This window comes from Lutzomyia longipalpis, chromosome 1 (assembly GCF_024334085.1).
Source record: "Lutzomyia longipalpis isolate SR_M1_2022 chromosome 1, ASM2433408v1".
Classification (NCBI taxonomy): Eukaryota; Metazoa; Arthropoda; class Insecta; order Diptera; family Psychodidae; genus Lutzomyia; species Lutzomyia longipalpis.
Window position 1 is genome coordinate 38,153,543 of NC_074707.1, and position 15,759 is coordinate 38,169,301.

At 38.4% G+C, this 15,759-nt stretch overlaps 2 protein-coding genes across 2 annotated transcripts; both read left to right on the forward strand.

Moving 5' to 3' along the window:
* The first annotated feature begins 251 nt into the window (after positions 1-251).
* LOC129790825 (uncharacterized protein K02A2.6-like) lies at positions 252-4,328 on the forward strand. Its single transcript, XM_055828617.1, has 3 exons — positions 252-2,344; positions 2,456-2,671; positions 2,861-4,328. The coding sequence occupies exons 1-3, from the start codon at positions 252-254 to the stop codon at positions 4,326-4,328; spliced, it is 3,777 nt and encodes a 1,258-aa protein (XP_055684592.1).
* A 3,229-nt stretch (positions 4,329-7,557) lies between these two features.
* On the forward strand, positions 7,558-8,982 carry LOC129787207 (cuticle protein 6-like). The gene is made up of 2 exons (XM_055822594.1): positions 7,558-7,679; positions 7,765-8,982. Exons 1-2 carry the CDS (start codon positions 7,668-7,670, stop codon positions 8,233-8,235), a joined length of 483 nt encoding a protein of 160 aa, XP_055678569.1. The 5' UTR covers positions 7,558-7,667; the 3' UTR covers positions 8,236-8,982.
* Positions 8,983-15,759: the final 6,777 nt, after the last annotated feature.

Genomic DNA, 15,759 nt, shown 5'->3' on the forward strand with positions numbered 1-15,759 from the left:
CTATTTAGTCTCCTCTATCTTTTCAACTTATTCGCCCACACACACCGAGTACAAAAAAACCATTTCACAAAACTACCCCGAGGCGATAAATTGGTCAGTGTGCGTGTTATGGCGGGAAACTGTTCTAATAATTGCCGAGTGGCGCCGCCACATGAATTGTAACTGGGCGCACTCGGCTCAGTGGATAAGCACACCTCGTGAAATAAAGACCTACAACACAGAGCAAGAGTTTCACTACAGTGACGACGAAGATGGCGGAAGCAAGAAATTTTGACTTGCCTGAATTGCCAGAGGAGAGAGTTATGGAAGTAGAAGCGAGGCAAATTAATGAAAATCAAGGACAGCGTGCGCAATTGACACTGCCAACAAACCTCGAGTTTTTCCAGCCAGACAAAGGAACATGGCGTCGATTTATGATGCGGCTTGAAGATACTTTTGAATTCTTCGAAATACGCGAGGATTCAAAGAAGAAGAGGATGTTGACGCACTACATGGGACTTGAGGCGTATAATAAATTGTGTGACAGAATCACACCAAGAATTCCAAGGGAGCTGACGTATAAGGAAATCGGGAAGGAAATGCAACAAATCTATGATCCGACACCTTTGGAAATCGTGGAAATCTACAAATTTCAACGGCGAGAGCAGAAAGAGGGAGAATCTTGCGACGATTTTCTAGCAGCATTGAGGAAATTGTCTATTAATTGCAAGTTCGGATGTCGAGAGTGTGATTACCTTGTGAAAGCACTGCGAAATCAATTCGTGGTTGGGATAAGGAACAAAACAATCCAGAAGAGACTACTCGAGAAAAGGGATCTCACACTGGACATGGCTTTGGAAATCGCAAAGGCAATGGAGACATCAGAGAAGGGAGAAGAAGTGCTCGGAGATAAGCAGACGGGCAATGTTGTCAACAAGATATCCGATGACGTCAACAAGGATGCTCCGAAGAAGGTTCCAGAGAAGGAGGAACCCCAAGACAAAGCTACCAGGAAGTGCTACCGTTGTGGAGTGAGTACCCATTTGGCCAACAAGTGTCCCCAGAAGGAGGTTACGTGTTATGCTTGCAACAAAAAGGGGCATATTGCGAAGTTTTGCAAAACTAAGAAAGATTCTGGGGGAGGGGAGAAGATGAATAAATTTGAAGAGATAGCGTATCTTGAGGGTAGTCTTGTTGGGAAAGTTTGGCTGGGCATTAAGGTGGGTGGAAGAAACATGAATTTCGAGGTAGATAGTGGGTCTCCGATTACAATAATTACATTGGAAGACAAAGATGATTGGTTTCCAGATGCCGAAATTTTTCCTACTAAAAGGAATTTTATCGGTTATAATAATTCGCAAATTGACGTGTTGGGGTACGTGAGGGCTACCGTGGAGGTTGAAGGGCGTGTCCTTCGAGACATGAATTTGTACGTGGCCGTGGGTTCTAAGAAGACACCTCTGATGGGCCGGGAGTGGATACGGAGACTCAATTGGCTTAATTGGAATCAAGTTATGGCGATTAATAAGATTTCAGAAACAATTGATATTGATCAAGAGATGAAACACCTTAAACAAGAGTTTAAAAATGTGTTTGATGATTCTTTGGGAAAAATCGTAGGGGTGAGTGCCGAACTCAAACTGAAAGAGGGAGCAAATCCGGTGTTTGTGAAAGCAAGGAGTGTTCCATTTGCTAAGAGAGAAGCAGTATCGAAAGAAATAGATAGGCTAGTGGCAGAAGGGGCTCTACAGAAGGTTAATCAGAGCGCTTGGGCGACACCGATAGTAGCGATTCAGAAGGCGTCTGGGAAGATCCGTTTGTGCGGAGATTATAGCTCTACATTGAATCCTAATTTGGTGATAGATAGGCATCCGTTGCCAACAGTTGAGGAATTGTTTAGTGGCATGGCGGGAGGAAAGAAATTCTCAAAGTTGGATCTATCACAGGCTTACATGCAAATGGAAGTTCGCGAAGAAGATCAAGAATTGCTCACTTTGAACACGCACAAGGGGCTTTTTAGACCAACTCGCTTGATGTATGGTGTAGCTTCGGCTGTAGCCATTTGGCAAAGGGTTATGGAAAATCTATTGTTGGATATTCCAGGGGTTAAAGTTTTCTTAGACGATATCCGCGTGACAGGGTCTAATGATAAGGAGCATTTGGCAAGACTGCGGGAAGTATTGAAGAGACTAAATGAGAGGAACATGAGAGTTAATTTTCAGAAATGCGAATTTTTTGCGGATCAAATTGAGTACTGCGGGTACGTTATTGATAAGAATGGGATCAACAAGGATCCAAAGAAAATTGAAGCTCTCGAGAAAATGCCAAGACCAAGCAATCGTGAGGAAGTTAAGGCATACTGCGGGTTTGTAAATTATTATGGGAGGTTTTTTAAAAATTTGAGTACCACGCTACACCCAATCAATAATTTGCAGAAAGAAGATGTTGTTTTTAAGTGGGATGAAAAATGCGAAAGGGCTTTTGTGAGTATTCAGAAGGAAATGAAAGATAAGGTCGTTTTGGGACATTATGATCCACAAGAGCAGCTGGTACTAGCCGTGGACGCAAGTCCAGTAGGTGTAGGAGCTTGCCTGAGTCACAGGTACAAAGATGGTTCTGAGAAACCACTGTGTTTTGCATCCCAAACATTGACAGAAACCCAAATGAAGTACACACAAGTAGACAGGGAAGCGTATGCTATAATTTTCGGCCTAAAGAAATTTTTTTCGTACCTTCATGGGAATCATTTTGTACTGATCACGGACAATAAACCCTTGTCTCAAATAATGCACCCACAAAAGGGTATTCCGCATTATACCGCTCTCCGAATGCAACACTACGCGTTGTTTTTAAAAGCATTTGATTTCTCAATGGAGCATAGACGATCCAGTGAACACGGGAATGCCGATGGGTTGTCGCGTCTACCTTTGCCACAAACTTCGGAGTATGAGACTGATGAAGCAGAAATAGTTCAGTTGAATCTCATTACCACCCTTCCGGTGACCCTTACAGCAATCCAGGAAGCAACGCGTACAGATGTAGAGATCAGAAAGCTATTGGAAGGACTTAGAACAGGGAAAGCAGTCTCTAAAGAAGATCGATTCGATATTGATATGAAGGAATTTTCACTGAAGCAGGGATGCCTTGTAAGGGGAGAGAGAACTTACATTCCTAAGAAACTTAGAGAAGATATTCTTAAGGAGTTGCATGAGGGGCATGTGGGAATGACAAAAATGAAGATGATTGCGAGAAGTTATTGTTGGTGGCCCAAGATAGAGAGGGATATCGTGATGTTGGTTAGCAACTGCACAGATTGTCAGGAAAATAGACCGGAGCCTTCGAAAGCTCCGGTACATGCATGGGAAGCAGCAAGTAAGCCATTTGAGAGAATTCACATTGACTATGCGGGTCCTATTTTTGGGAAGTGGCTATTGATTGTGGTAGATTCATATTCAAAATGGCCTGAAGTAGTAAGTGTATCGGATCAAACAGCAGAAACTACCATCACGGAATTGCGAAAAATTTTTGCAACACATGGGATTCCCGAGGAAATTGTTTCAGATCAAGGTAGGCAATTCATGGGTCACGAATTTGAAAATTTTTGCAAGAATAACGGGATAATTCATAAGACAGGAGCGCCATACCATCCGGCAACAAACGGACAAGCCGAGAGGTATGTGCGTACAATAAAAGAAAAATTGACAATTCTAAAGACGACAAACAAAGAAGATCTTGATAGGAAGTTGTGTTCTATCCTAATGAATTATCGTAGGACACCACACAGCTCAACGGGTGAATCACCGAGCGAAAGACTTTTTCACAGGAAGATTAGATCGCGTCTGGATCTTATTTTGCCGGGGGAAGGTGGGCGTGAGAAGGAGACGGAACAGTCTATAAAAGTACGTGAATTGAGACAAGGTGACAGGGTTGCGGCAAGGGATTTTAGACCAAGGGGTCCGAAGTGGAAATTCGGAATAGTTAAGAGTAGGCTGGGGAAGTTACATTACGAGATCTTGCTGGATGAAGGAATTGTATGGAAGAGACATATAGATCAAGTGCGTAAAGTGGGAGAAAATGCAGGTCGGTTCGAGAACGACACACACATTTCACATCAAGTTGATCGGTATTGGGACGATAATATTCCCCATTGTTCAGATTCCAATGAGTCAAGAGAGTCAGAAGTATCGTATCCTGTTCCTCCATCTGAGGAAGATGTTTTCGAAGATGCAGAAGAGGATCCAGCCGGTACAAATGAAGTGTTATCAGAAACAGGAGCGTCACTTCCGTCTCCGGAGCCCTTGCGGAGATCCCAAAGGGCTAGAAGGCCACCTGATCGACTAGACCTCTAAAACATGATTCTTCACAAGATCCTTAGTTGCATTACATTGTAATTAAGGGTTTTTCATTTAAGGGGGGAAAGCTGTTATGGCGGGAAACTGTTCTAATAATTGCCGAGTGGCGCCGCCACATGAATTGTAACTGGGCGCACTCGGCTCAGTGGATAAGCACACCTCGTGAAATAAAGACCTACAACACAGAGCAAGAGTTTCACTACAGTGCGGTATCCCTCCTGTGGACCCACTTTTTTGCGCTTGGTCTTGCGGAATTGGGTTCTCCACTGCAACATGACACTCGGGCTACATGTCGAGATAGGAGAGAAGAAAAACTATATGTAGCAAAGCCATGTGAGAGGATAAATGAGGAATGGGAATTATAAACAGAGAGAGAGAGAAGCATGAGAAGAGGGATTTCTGTCAAAAAAAAAGAAACACTTAAAAAAAATTCAGTCTTCTGCAAAAATTATATTTCATTTCGCGCCACTTTCCTAAATCCACTCTCATGAAATTCTGAGATTCATCCACGAAAAAAGCTTTTATTATTCATGGGAAATTCAGCTCTTGGGAGCTTTTTCCACACACATACACACACTCTCTCGTGAAAGATTAAAGTCCATGAATGAGAAAATTGGATGTACGTGCAGAATAAATCCTGCAAGTGTATGACATTGTATCAAAACGCAATTTGCCGTCCAAAGTGCCCCCATAATGATCACAAATGCCACCAAGGATGGCTCCAAGAAGAACATAAAAAAAACCACCAGCTGATCACATTGGACGTCTCTTTAGCTCACATTATTTCTCTATTTTCCTCCCCCATGCTTAGGGTGCTCCGGGTGCTTCAAGTATTGGAGGAAAGTTTCAGAAAAGTTACAAAGATTTTCTCATGCGGAGGGTACGGAAGTTTCTTTTGAAATTTAATTCCAAAATTAGAAAATTTATGTCAAACCCTCATTATTTTTTTATTACAATTAAAACAAGAGAATAATGAGATAAAAGTCAGGTAATTAATGAGCTTTGTTAGCATTTTATTAGAGTATTGATTAATTTTTTTGCGCGTCTGTTTATTTGATACTAATCAATATTTTTGTCATTTTTTTATACATATTAATTAATATGGGGATTTAAAATTATTACACAGAAAAAAAATAAAATTTTTAGAGCTTTTTACAGTTTGCCACCAATTTCAAATAAGCCTAGACTATATATGCTGCCTATATATAAAATATAAATAATAAATAAATAATTAACAAGAAATTAAAAATGCAATGTAAAACTCTTTCGCTGTAACTTTTGAGAAGGATAAATCAATAGATGAAAAGCTCAAAATGTCTTCTAATTATTTCGGGACCAATCCTGTCTCTATATGAAATTACCGAATAATTAAATATTTTAAATAAACAAAATATTCTTCCATTTATTCATGAAAAATACAAAGCCAAGAAAAACTCCACAAAAGCCTAACTGGGACCTCCCACTCTTTGGTAGCATATCTTGATGACAACAAAAGCTTGATGGACGCTTTTGTCATTTTCCACCATAAGAGAGAGAAGAAAATAAGCGTGGAAAATTGCGTGTATGAGTTGATGACGACCCCAAGAGTGGTGTGTGACAACAAGAAATGGACTTTTGGTGGTCAATGAGGAAATGATCTAATGGCAAAATGCAGAGGGAGGGTGGTTGGTTGGTGTGGAAAAAATCAACAAAACAAAAGCCCAGTGATGCTGCCACTTGAAAAGTTGAAGCACAAACTTAATCCGAGCATTGTGTAATATGTGTATAGCCAGAATATCAGTCACTGTCAAGTCGGGATGTTGATTTTTCTTGGCAGAGGCCCACGCGCCACTATTGTTCGATTTATCATCGGGGTTGGGATGCTGCGAGGGATACTCGTACGTACACACTGTGAGTGAGAAAAAATCGCATGTGGGAAATAAATACAGAGATAGAGGGAAGAGAGAGTGATGATGATGACAATTCAAATCTCATATCAATTTTACATCCACTTACACTTTTTTTCCATCATCATTTCACTCTGTCCTCGAGAGCATTTGTGACACTCGTGTTAGACAAATTGCTGCAGCAAGAAGCTTAAAGCTTCATCAATTTGCATTTTTCTAGATTGCACTTCAAGTAGTAGTGCAGTGAGAAAGCTTATTTTTTTTTCTTTTTGTATAAAATCATTTCAATTCAATAGAAAAAGTAGAGAGATCCCTATGAGCTGGGGAGTTTGGTCGCTCAATAGAGCCATTCCTTGTGAATTGAGTGGTGAAGTACAAACATTTATTCAGCGGAACTTCTTACTTCGCCAATCACAACACTTCTTGTCCGTTTTCCCACACACAGAGGAAAAATTAAATGGAAGAGGGACTTTAATGAATTTCTTCGACTTCGCTTTTTTCATTCAAGCTAATAAGAAATGAATAGAAATGTGCATTAACTATGCTTTTCTAAAAAAGTCCTTTATGAAACACTTTAAATGCAATGAATTTCATTCTCAATATTCGCTTTTTTTCTATAAAGCTCTGCAATTTCTATTTCTAGAGCTCTGTAAGTTCTATGAAATACAGTGATGTTCCGCATTACAACATTTTTTTTTGTTTTATCAAAAACAGAATGTTTTAGTTTATCTATTGAATTTTTTATGTGAAAATTTTATTAATTTTTCTTATTAAATTATGACTCTGTGGAGAAAAATTCTTTCGAAACATTTATAAGTTTATAAGCCTATTCTAGTTATTCAAATTACGAGGCCCCTTGTGAGCGGGAAAATTGAAATATTAATGGAATAGATGAACTCTTAACCTTTTATCGATTGCTGATCTAAAATTAGGATATTTTTTGCAGAAAATTTATCTTCTTCATTTAAGACTTTTCTCCATCTCGAAAGAAAATTAACGAATTTTCCATCTACCTAAATCCTATTTCACAGAGGAGCCACCAAATTATAATCCCAAAGTTCCCCTATACATAATATTATGCTTCAATAGAGCCCCAAAAAGAGATGCTGCCACACAGAAATTTATCGCTATGGGGGTTCTTTTGAAAATTGCTCTCATTGAAATGCAATTCCATTGAGGGAACTTCTTCAGCTAGCGCAAGTACAATCGAATGGATTTTCACTGATTGGAGTTGCACCTCGAGAGTGCTCCAATTGCCACCACTCCCCCATGTATTGCCGATGGCAGCATGGTATAAAAGACACAAAACCCATGCCAAACTATACAGTTTGCAGACAGTCCTAGTTCATATAACTCAACATTAACAAGTGTCTGGGAGGTTGTGCAGTGGTGCTGAGTAAATTATTAAAAATACAGAAAAAGCTTTACAAATAATTCCCCTCCGACAAATATGAAAGTTTTTGTGAGTGAATTATGCTTTCTCAATGTGCAATGAAAAGTTTCTTTTAATACTTTTTTTTCTTATTGTGAATTTGTGTGCATTGCAGTTGGTTGCTGTTGGTGTTCTTGTCGTTGTGGCTACCTCGAGTGCCATTGAGGTGTCCAGCCAGTTCCACAAGCAGGATGGGTACGGTGGGTATGCGTACGGATACCACGAGCCCAATTCCAAGAAGCACGAACACCGCAGCCACGATGGGCACCTCCAGGGAGAATATTCCTACATCGATGGACACGGTGAGATTCAGCATGTGAAGTACGTTGCTGGACCCCATACTGGTTTCAATGTGGTTGCTGCATCAAATCTCCCCAAGGGTCCTGATGCTGCTGCTGCTGTGCCCGTACCACATCACGTTGGGTTCTCCTATGGCCATCCCTATCCTCTTGCCCATATTGTTATTGGCAAGGATGGTGTGCCCATTGATACGCCTGAGGTGCAGCTTGCTCGCAAGAAGCATCTGCATGCCCTTGCGGAAGCTAAGGCAGCCACAGGTGGAGGATTTGGTGGGGATTTCTACTAAAGAAATTCCAAAAATCCCTCTAATGACCTCTGATCCCAATGTGACCACTGAGGAAGGCCCCTTAAAATTTATCCTTTTCCCTTTTCTTGTCCTTGGCCATTTAAAGTCTGATTAAGTTTGTTTCTAGATGTTTTAGCCACAATTTAAAATTTAAAATAAAATTTATTCTTGTCTCATTAATCCAAGATCTATCGTATTAAAATTTCAAAGGATTTTTTTTTTGCTTATTAATATTTAATATTTTTATGTAAATAATTAAATATTGAAATTCATGTATTTCACTAAAGAATGCATAAAAAATCCAACCAACATACCGACATAAATTACCTGAAAATTGCATATAATATGAAAAAAAAATTCTCCTCATAAATGTTATGTAATAATCAGGTTAATATTTATTAAGTTTATTCAAGCATGAAAAAAATACAAACTAATCAGGCCAATAATAAACCTCCAGCCACAAAATTCCCCAACACAGACGACTTCCTATTTTTCTCCATTTTCCACCTTACCCGGAATTAGTGAGATTACTTTAAATTCCGGGCATCTCCATCCAATCCCCCCATCAATTACAGGGGGAAAAACATCTCAATTAATGCAACTCTAAAGAAATGTGAAAAAAAAACTCCCACAAAAATCACCCACCTGCTGACCTCGTGGCCCATTCATTGGATTGAAAGTGATATCTCAATGTAGAGAGAAGTATTATATTGAAAAACGGCAGTGAGAAGTAAAAATCTACTGCTTGCAATTTATTGTTATTCAATAAATCTATGTGAATATACTCGAGTTTTTCTTTGCAATTGCGCGATTCACGCTCTACTGTCTCTCTCTCTGCTGCGGTGATTATGCATCAATTGTAGCACGGGAGGTGTTCGTGCTAGGAATTCTCACGGTAGTAAAAATGGGTGGGAGATGAGTGTGGATTAATTAGCAATAACTTTTACGATCATCCGTCGAGGGAAAAACTTTTCAGAGATGTTCCATAAATATGCATTTCGCTCGTCTTGTTTTTCCCCTTGGCAAAAACGCTTCGAGCACGTGGAAGGGAATTTCGATCATTTTTGAATCATTTCAGCGGTGCAATGTGAATTCAGGAGCTAATTCTAGCAAAAATATTTTCTTTTCTTTTCTTACAATTCGTGAGTTATAAGGTTTTTTGGCATTCTCACAAAAAAAACTTATAAATTTGTAAGATCTAAAAAGTTTCACAGTTCAACTTTTAGACCACGTCGCGAGAAACATTTTTGCTATAATAGAAAAGAAAAGGTTTTGGTATTCCGGCCGAATATTTTCTTATAACTTGTAAGAAAATCTTACAAAATCATATGTTTTATAAGGACCTGCCGAGGTGCTTTTTCAATCTTTTTGTGCATTTTGTGACCACCAAAGCATGATTCCTTATCGTCATAGGCAGCAATTAACTAATTTGACGGATATTTAACATGAATCTGAGTGTTTGGAATTGTTTTTTAACAAAAAATATTGTGAAATATGTGGAAAAACTCTGACCATTTTTTGTGAATTATGCCAACGAATGTCAATAATTTCCAGAGACTTGGCCTTGACGAAGATGATTAGAATTATGCATTCACACATTAAAAGATACTTCTGTAGTGTAGAAAAAAGGCAAAAGTTAGAGTATGGGAAGACATTTTATTTAAGAACATTCTATGTACATAGATTCGCGACTTCTTCTCTTTATGACCATTCCGTAGAGCTGATCCCACCAATTTCTACTCTTTCTCAAATGCTTCCATCATTCCGCATAAGATTCTGCTTATTAAACAAAAATTTCATGCTGCCTGGGAGTTGTCCGGGTATTCCTTCCCGGAATCCGTGGATGCCACAGATGTTCAAAAGCTCCGGATGATTTAATTTTTTTCCATGACAGTCTAGATAAAAAAAAATTTAAGAAAAAACTCTTAATTCATCATGGAAAATGCAAAAATACTTTAAAAGGGTTAAATTTTTACCAAAAATCGAATAATCCATTGTGTTTTGTTGATAAATTCACTTAACTTTAACCTCATTTTCTTTATTTACATTAACTTATTTCACTTCGTCTATCTTCGGTTTCACTTCGTTTGATCAAACTTAAATTTTAACAGCGACATCTGTTTTCGTGTTCTAATTTCGGAGGTTTGTGTATGTGTTACTATAAAAGAATGAAAAAGAAATTTTTGTGGGAATGCCAAATCTTACAAAATCCCTTGTAAGACGAAATAGATAGAAAAGAAAATATTTTTGTCAGAATAAGCTCCTCAATGTGAAAAAGATTTTCTTTTAGATGTTTTTCCATCATACTTCAAGCACTATTTCCCTCTCTTCTCCCTTTAAAAAAAAAACTCTGCAGTAAAAGGAAATTTGAGAGAGAATTTCTGCACAAATGAAGTTTTATTAAAAAATTGGCAAGAAATTCAATTGTAGATAAACAACCCAGAAAGTTTAAAAGCTCAATTACAAAATTATCTATATTAAAACCTATACTATGTACAAAAACAGTCGGATGTTGAGACTTTCCAGCGAAATTTAAAATTTATAGCTCATACAACAAAAAAGCTCTTCATATTGCCAAAAATTTTAACCTCTAGGCCGCCAAGCGGGGTCGTTGAACGACCCCAGCCCTATATTTCGTGCTATAACTTAATAAATATAAAAGTTAGCGTTCCCATCTTTTGGAAATAAGTTCTTTGGTTATCTGAGGAGGTTGTGTAAAAATTTCAGCTCAATCCGTCCACCACAAGAAAAGTTATTAAGGAAAATGTAGAAGAAGGGAATTCAAAAATTGGTGTAACGGCCATGCTGCGGAAAATTTCTCAGAATGAAGTTAGTCACATCATAAATCATATGGTTGAAGGGGGTTGAAAGGTTGTGTTTACTTTCTCAGATTACCATCTCAGTGTCAGAATTATCGCGAATAAGTAACATAAACAATATAAAACATAATTAGAAACATATAAATGTGCAAAACAATAAAGAATATTCGAGAAATATTGCCATTTATCACGGTGCGGGAAGTGAGGGGAATGTGGGGAAGTAGTGAAAAAAAATAGCAGTTGCAGTCAACTTCGTGACAAATTTCTCACGAAGAAAGTGTGAAAAATGAGTGAAAAATGTTTTTCCCTAATATCTTCTTCTGCGTGTTTCCGGGTGGCGAATTTGTGATGCTAGGGGCAAGAGGACTATATAAGGAGTCTAAAGGTAGTGACCCGACAGTTCCCGGTTTTATAGTTTATGAGAAAATCGACTTCCTTCTTGGGGTCGTTCAACGACCCCACCTTGGCGCTCTAAGGAAGCTCCAAGGTCTTGGCGGCCAGCAGGTTAATGAGGGAAAAAGCTTACGTTAGCTTTGGATCACATTTATCTTATAAATAATGCTCAAATGGTTATGTACCACCACTTTAAAAAAGCCAAGGATTATCGTTTCGTAGCAATAAAAATATTCTTCACAAAAAAAAATTGCCATCGAGAGGCATTTATCCATAATAAAAACATCTTTCCTGAATATCATTGCAATAAAGAAGATATTTAGACCACGCAGATTTTTTTTTTGTTCTTCGCCGCCATCATCCAAAGTAATTTGCATATTCTTTCAGATTGCTATAATATTCATAAGCAGCTTGTTGCCCATTTTTTCACGACTGTTCACGCAATGAAACACCATTACAGTGAGACGCTGTGAAAGTTCGCGGACTTTATGCTGTGTGGAGCTTTGAAAGTAGGTAAGGAAATACAAAAAAAGCTTTATCGAGTATTGTAGTCAATCTTTCTGTTTAGTCAAAGTTAAATTTAGTGAATGAGTTCAGTGTCTTTAAATGTTTCAAAAGATTCACGTCGATGTTTCATCAATGAAATGTATCACTAAACGATGAAACATTCGCGGAAATGCTTTGAAACATTTAAAGGGACAAAATGGGCAATGGCAGCACATTTCTTACATTTTATAGGAAATCATTGCTGGCTTCTGAATGTTGCTAAATTACAAATTTTTGTCTATTTCTTATTTTTTATTGATTTTCTAAAAGATAATGTAATGATATAAATTATTTTCTCGAATAAAGTGAATGAACTCCTATTCATGTTTCTTATGTTTCATCGGAAATAGTTCATGAAAAAAATTTCAATTAACCCTCTAAAAAAACTCAAAAGGTTTTCACTCGGACCTTACTTGTCCCTTCGTCCTGCATCTAGGCTATCTGAACCACACTCTCTACTCACAAATTCACTTTGACGCTCTTCAATTTTTCCCAACAACCCTTTGCATTTGATGGAGCTCCAAATTCCATGTTTTTTTTTCTCGGTCTCGCGCGACCTCCACTTGTCTCAATTTTCCCTTTTGTAAATACAACGCTATAATATCTGTGTAGCATTTATGCGAAAGGATTAAAAGCCGACAAAATCTTTTCACTCCTGCGTGGGTGGTGAGGTCTCTGGCGATGTGGAGCGAATGGTATGAGGTGGAAAGGTTGATGGAATATGGCACGCAAGAAGGGGTTGAAGAATTTCTGTTACGTGTTAAAAGGAATAGAGAGGAGAGAATAATAACAACAAATTCCACCCTTCTATATAGCATAACACATATAGCATCGCTCTATATATAGCACACACAAGTATTTAGTGCTATGTGTTGAACATTCCTTTTGAGACAGAGAGTGAGTGAAGAAAAAAAAACGAACGGGAGAGCATTTTATTATTCTTCATCTTCCCTTCGGCATTTCTTTACTCCTCGGGAGTTATGCGAAAAGGCATTTAATTGAGTCGGTACCATTGAGGAGCTTAAAGCACTTTTGCCATTTCCATCAAGCTCGATGGTGGATGAATGAATTGGAGAAGCATCGGGGTTTTAGGCCGAGAGACACGACAAGGAGGGGCGGGGTTGGGGTGTCGGAAAAGAGCCCTTTTGCTGGTTAATAAAGCTCATTTTAATGATGCGGTGCTGACTTGGCACATTTTTGTTAATGGTTAAATAATGAATGATGGATTGAAAGTTATTAAGTTTTTTCTCCATATCTTTCTTTTTTCTCCTCATTCTCTCATAAAATTCCTTTCCACATTTCTAACAATCGATTCTTGGGAAATATAATTCCTTCATCGTCAAATCCGCATGAACTCGCAAATGGAATAGCGTGTTCATTCACCATAATCGCCATTCATTTCGCATGCAGGCAGGCACATGAGGAGGACGCAAGGGGGGGAGGAGAAAAAAAATGAATCGACATTGTGAGTGTCATCGCAGGGATTTGCCCTGCAAAAGAACTGACCGGCAAACAATATACATTTTTCTCTGCTTCACAAATGAGGAGACAAAAATGTGCTGAATGTGCAAAAATTGGTCACACACGCACCATGATTGCGGATGGGGGCAAAGTAGTTGACCCCCTCCTGATGGAGGAGTTACTGCAAATGCGACTCTTGCGTGATTTTTTCCACCACCCCCAACACATTTGTTTGAATTCCAACGGTGATTTATTTCTGTATACATATAGCAAACCACCCCCACGTGGAAAAGTTACACCACCACAAATACATCCACCCCCTTCATGTATGACTGATTTTTTTGTCATTCATATTCTAAACAAGCACACACACACAAAGCTCCCCATAGTTTGGTAAACAAATATTTTATTAAAAAAAAGGAAAATCGATGACCAAAATGCAATGTGGATTCTGCTGAATGTATCATAAAAATTCATTGAATGAGGGTGGATTTTCAATGGGAGAAATGGCACCAAAGTGGGATTATCGAATTTTGCTTCAGGAATAGAATTGTGCACATTACACATAGAATATAAAATACATATGTGAATGCATAAATTTACAAGGAAAATGAATTTATGATACGTTTTTTTGGGGAAAAAATAAAATAATTTTTTAAACCCGGTGTATTTGACACAAAATCTCAATTAAATATTCTTGTCCAAATCTGCTCTGTTTTAAAATAAAACTTGTAAAGCTGAAATAATTAAAAGGAATTAAACAATTCATTTAATTTTATTGGAAAAATGGGGATAATTTGGGCACTTTGACAGAGAGAATATTTCCTTTTTTTTATATTTCTCAACAAAGATGTAACAAAAGAAAAACAAATAATTACAAATACACTCAAAATTGAAAGCTCCCATAAGTTCATTAAGCCTCACATACTAATGACAGCATACAACGTGTATTTGCAACATGCAGAAAAAACACATAAATAACCTCTCGTTGTCAGAGTTTCTAATTTTTGCCCTCGATTTTTCATAATTAGGAATACATAAAATTTTAACCAACAAAGATTGCATTATATAGCGAAAGCTCAAGTAGAGAATTAAACTTTCATGATAAAGATCGATTAATTAAAAATAGTTATGATGTCAAAAATATAAATCAATAGCTTAAAATGTGAAGAGAAACTTCTCCACATAAATTTTCTTCTATGTGAATCATATTTCAAAATAAACCACAAAGTTTCACAATTAATAAGAAAACTTCAAACACCTTCCCTCCCCCTCACTCCCCATTTAAACAGTGAGATAAATCGCGTACATCCCAGAGAGGAGAAGGAATTCCTGTTGGTGTGGAATAAATTCCATAAAGACGAAAACCACAGAACATTCCATGCTTTATGTTTAAATGATGAAGATTCCAACCTCTAATGGCAATAGATAAAATTAAATGTCGAGAATTAATTTGATAAATTCATCAAAAGTGGTGTGTGTTTAATCAAACTTCCCTTCCTCCCTCATGATGAGGAGGGATGGGCTTCCTCTCGCACCCCCTGCAAAGCCCTAACGTGATAATTTAGTAAAAACAATTTTCATTTTTTTCACGCTGCTGCTGGGAAAAATGATGATGAGACGCGAGGAAAAAGCTCAATTTAATTGGGTGTGTGCTTTTGTTTGGATTACTTCTACTCATCCCCAATGCGCGTGCTTTCACGGACGCAGCACCTTTGCCCGCCTAAGCCCACCCCCTACCCGCTGTGTGTATATGTGGCATCCGGGAGGTAAAGCCAAAGCGACACCGGGTGCGTCTGGAGCGAGAGATGTGTGAAAACAAAGCCCTAGCCGTTTGCGATAAATGTGAATAGAACACGAAGGGTCTCTGTGCGTGTGGGGCTTTTAGCGGCAAGTATAAGCTCACTCGCCCCCTCAGCCCACTTTAGCGCGCGTATTATTATCGATTTATCTATTTAGAAATTAATTTTATTGTGATGAGCTCATAAACTCTTATATACGGAAAGCCTTTCCCCGCACAACGAACTCATGTTGCGGGAAAATGTGAGCGTTGCGTTTGGAGTGGATGCGGGGGAAGGCAAATTCATTATTAATATCGCATTTCGATAATTACAGCTCGCATGGGGGAGTGGAGTTTAGCACAAAAATTCCCCCCACAATTCCACTCGTGTGAGCAACACAAATTCCACAGACTTTTCTCCTAAATCTTCTCCGGCATCGGAATGTGACTCTATCACCCTACTCGTGTGCTCCACATTGATTGGCTTTCGACCACACACATATAACATCCTCCCCTAAAAGGAGT

Coding starts and splice junctions, on each gene's coding strand:
- LOC129790825 (XM_055828617.1), top strand. CDS start 252: ATGGCGGAAGCAAGAAATTTTGACTTGCCTGAATTGCCAGAGGAGAGA. Junction 2,345..2,455: donor GAAGTTAAGGCATACTGCGG/GTTTGTAAATTA, acceptor AAAATGCGAAAG/GGCTTTTGTGAGTATTCAGA. Junction 2,672..2,860: donor ACACAAGTAGACAGGGAAGC/GTATGCTATAAT, acceptor AATGGAGCATAG/ACGATCCAGTGAACACGGGA.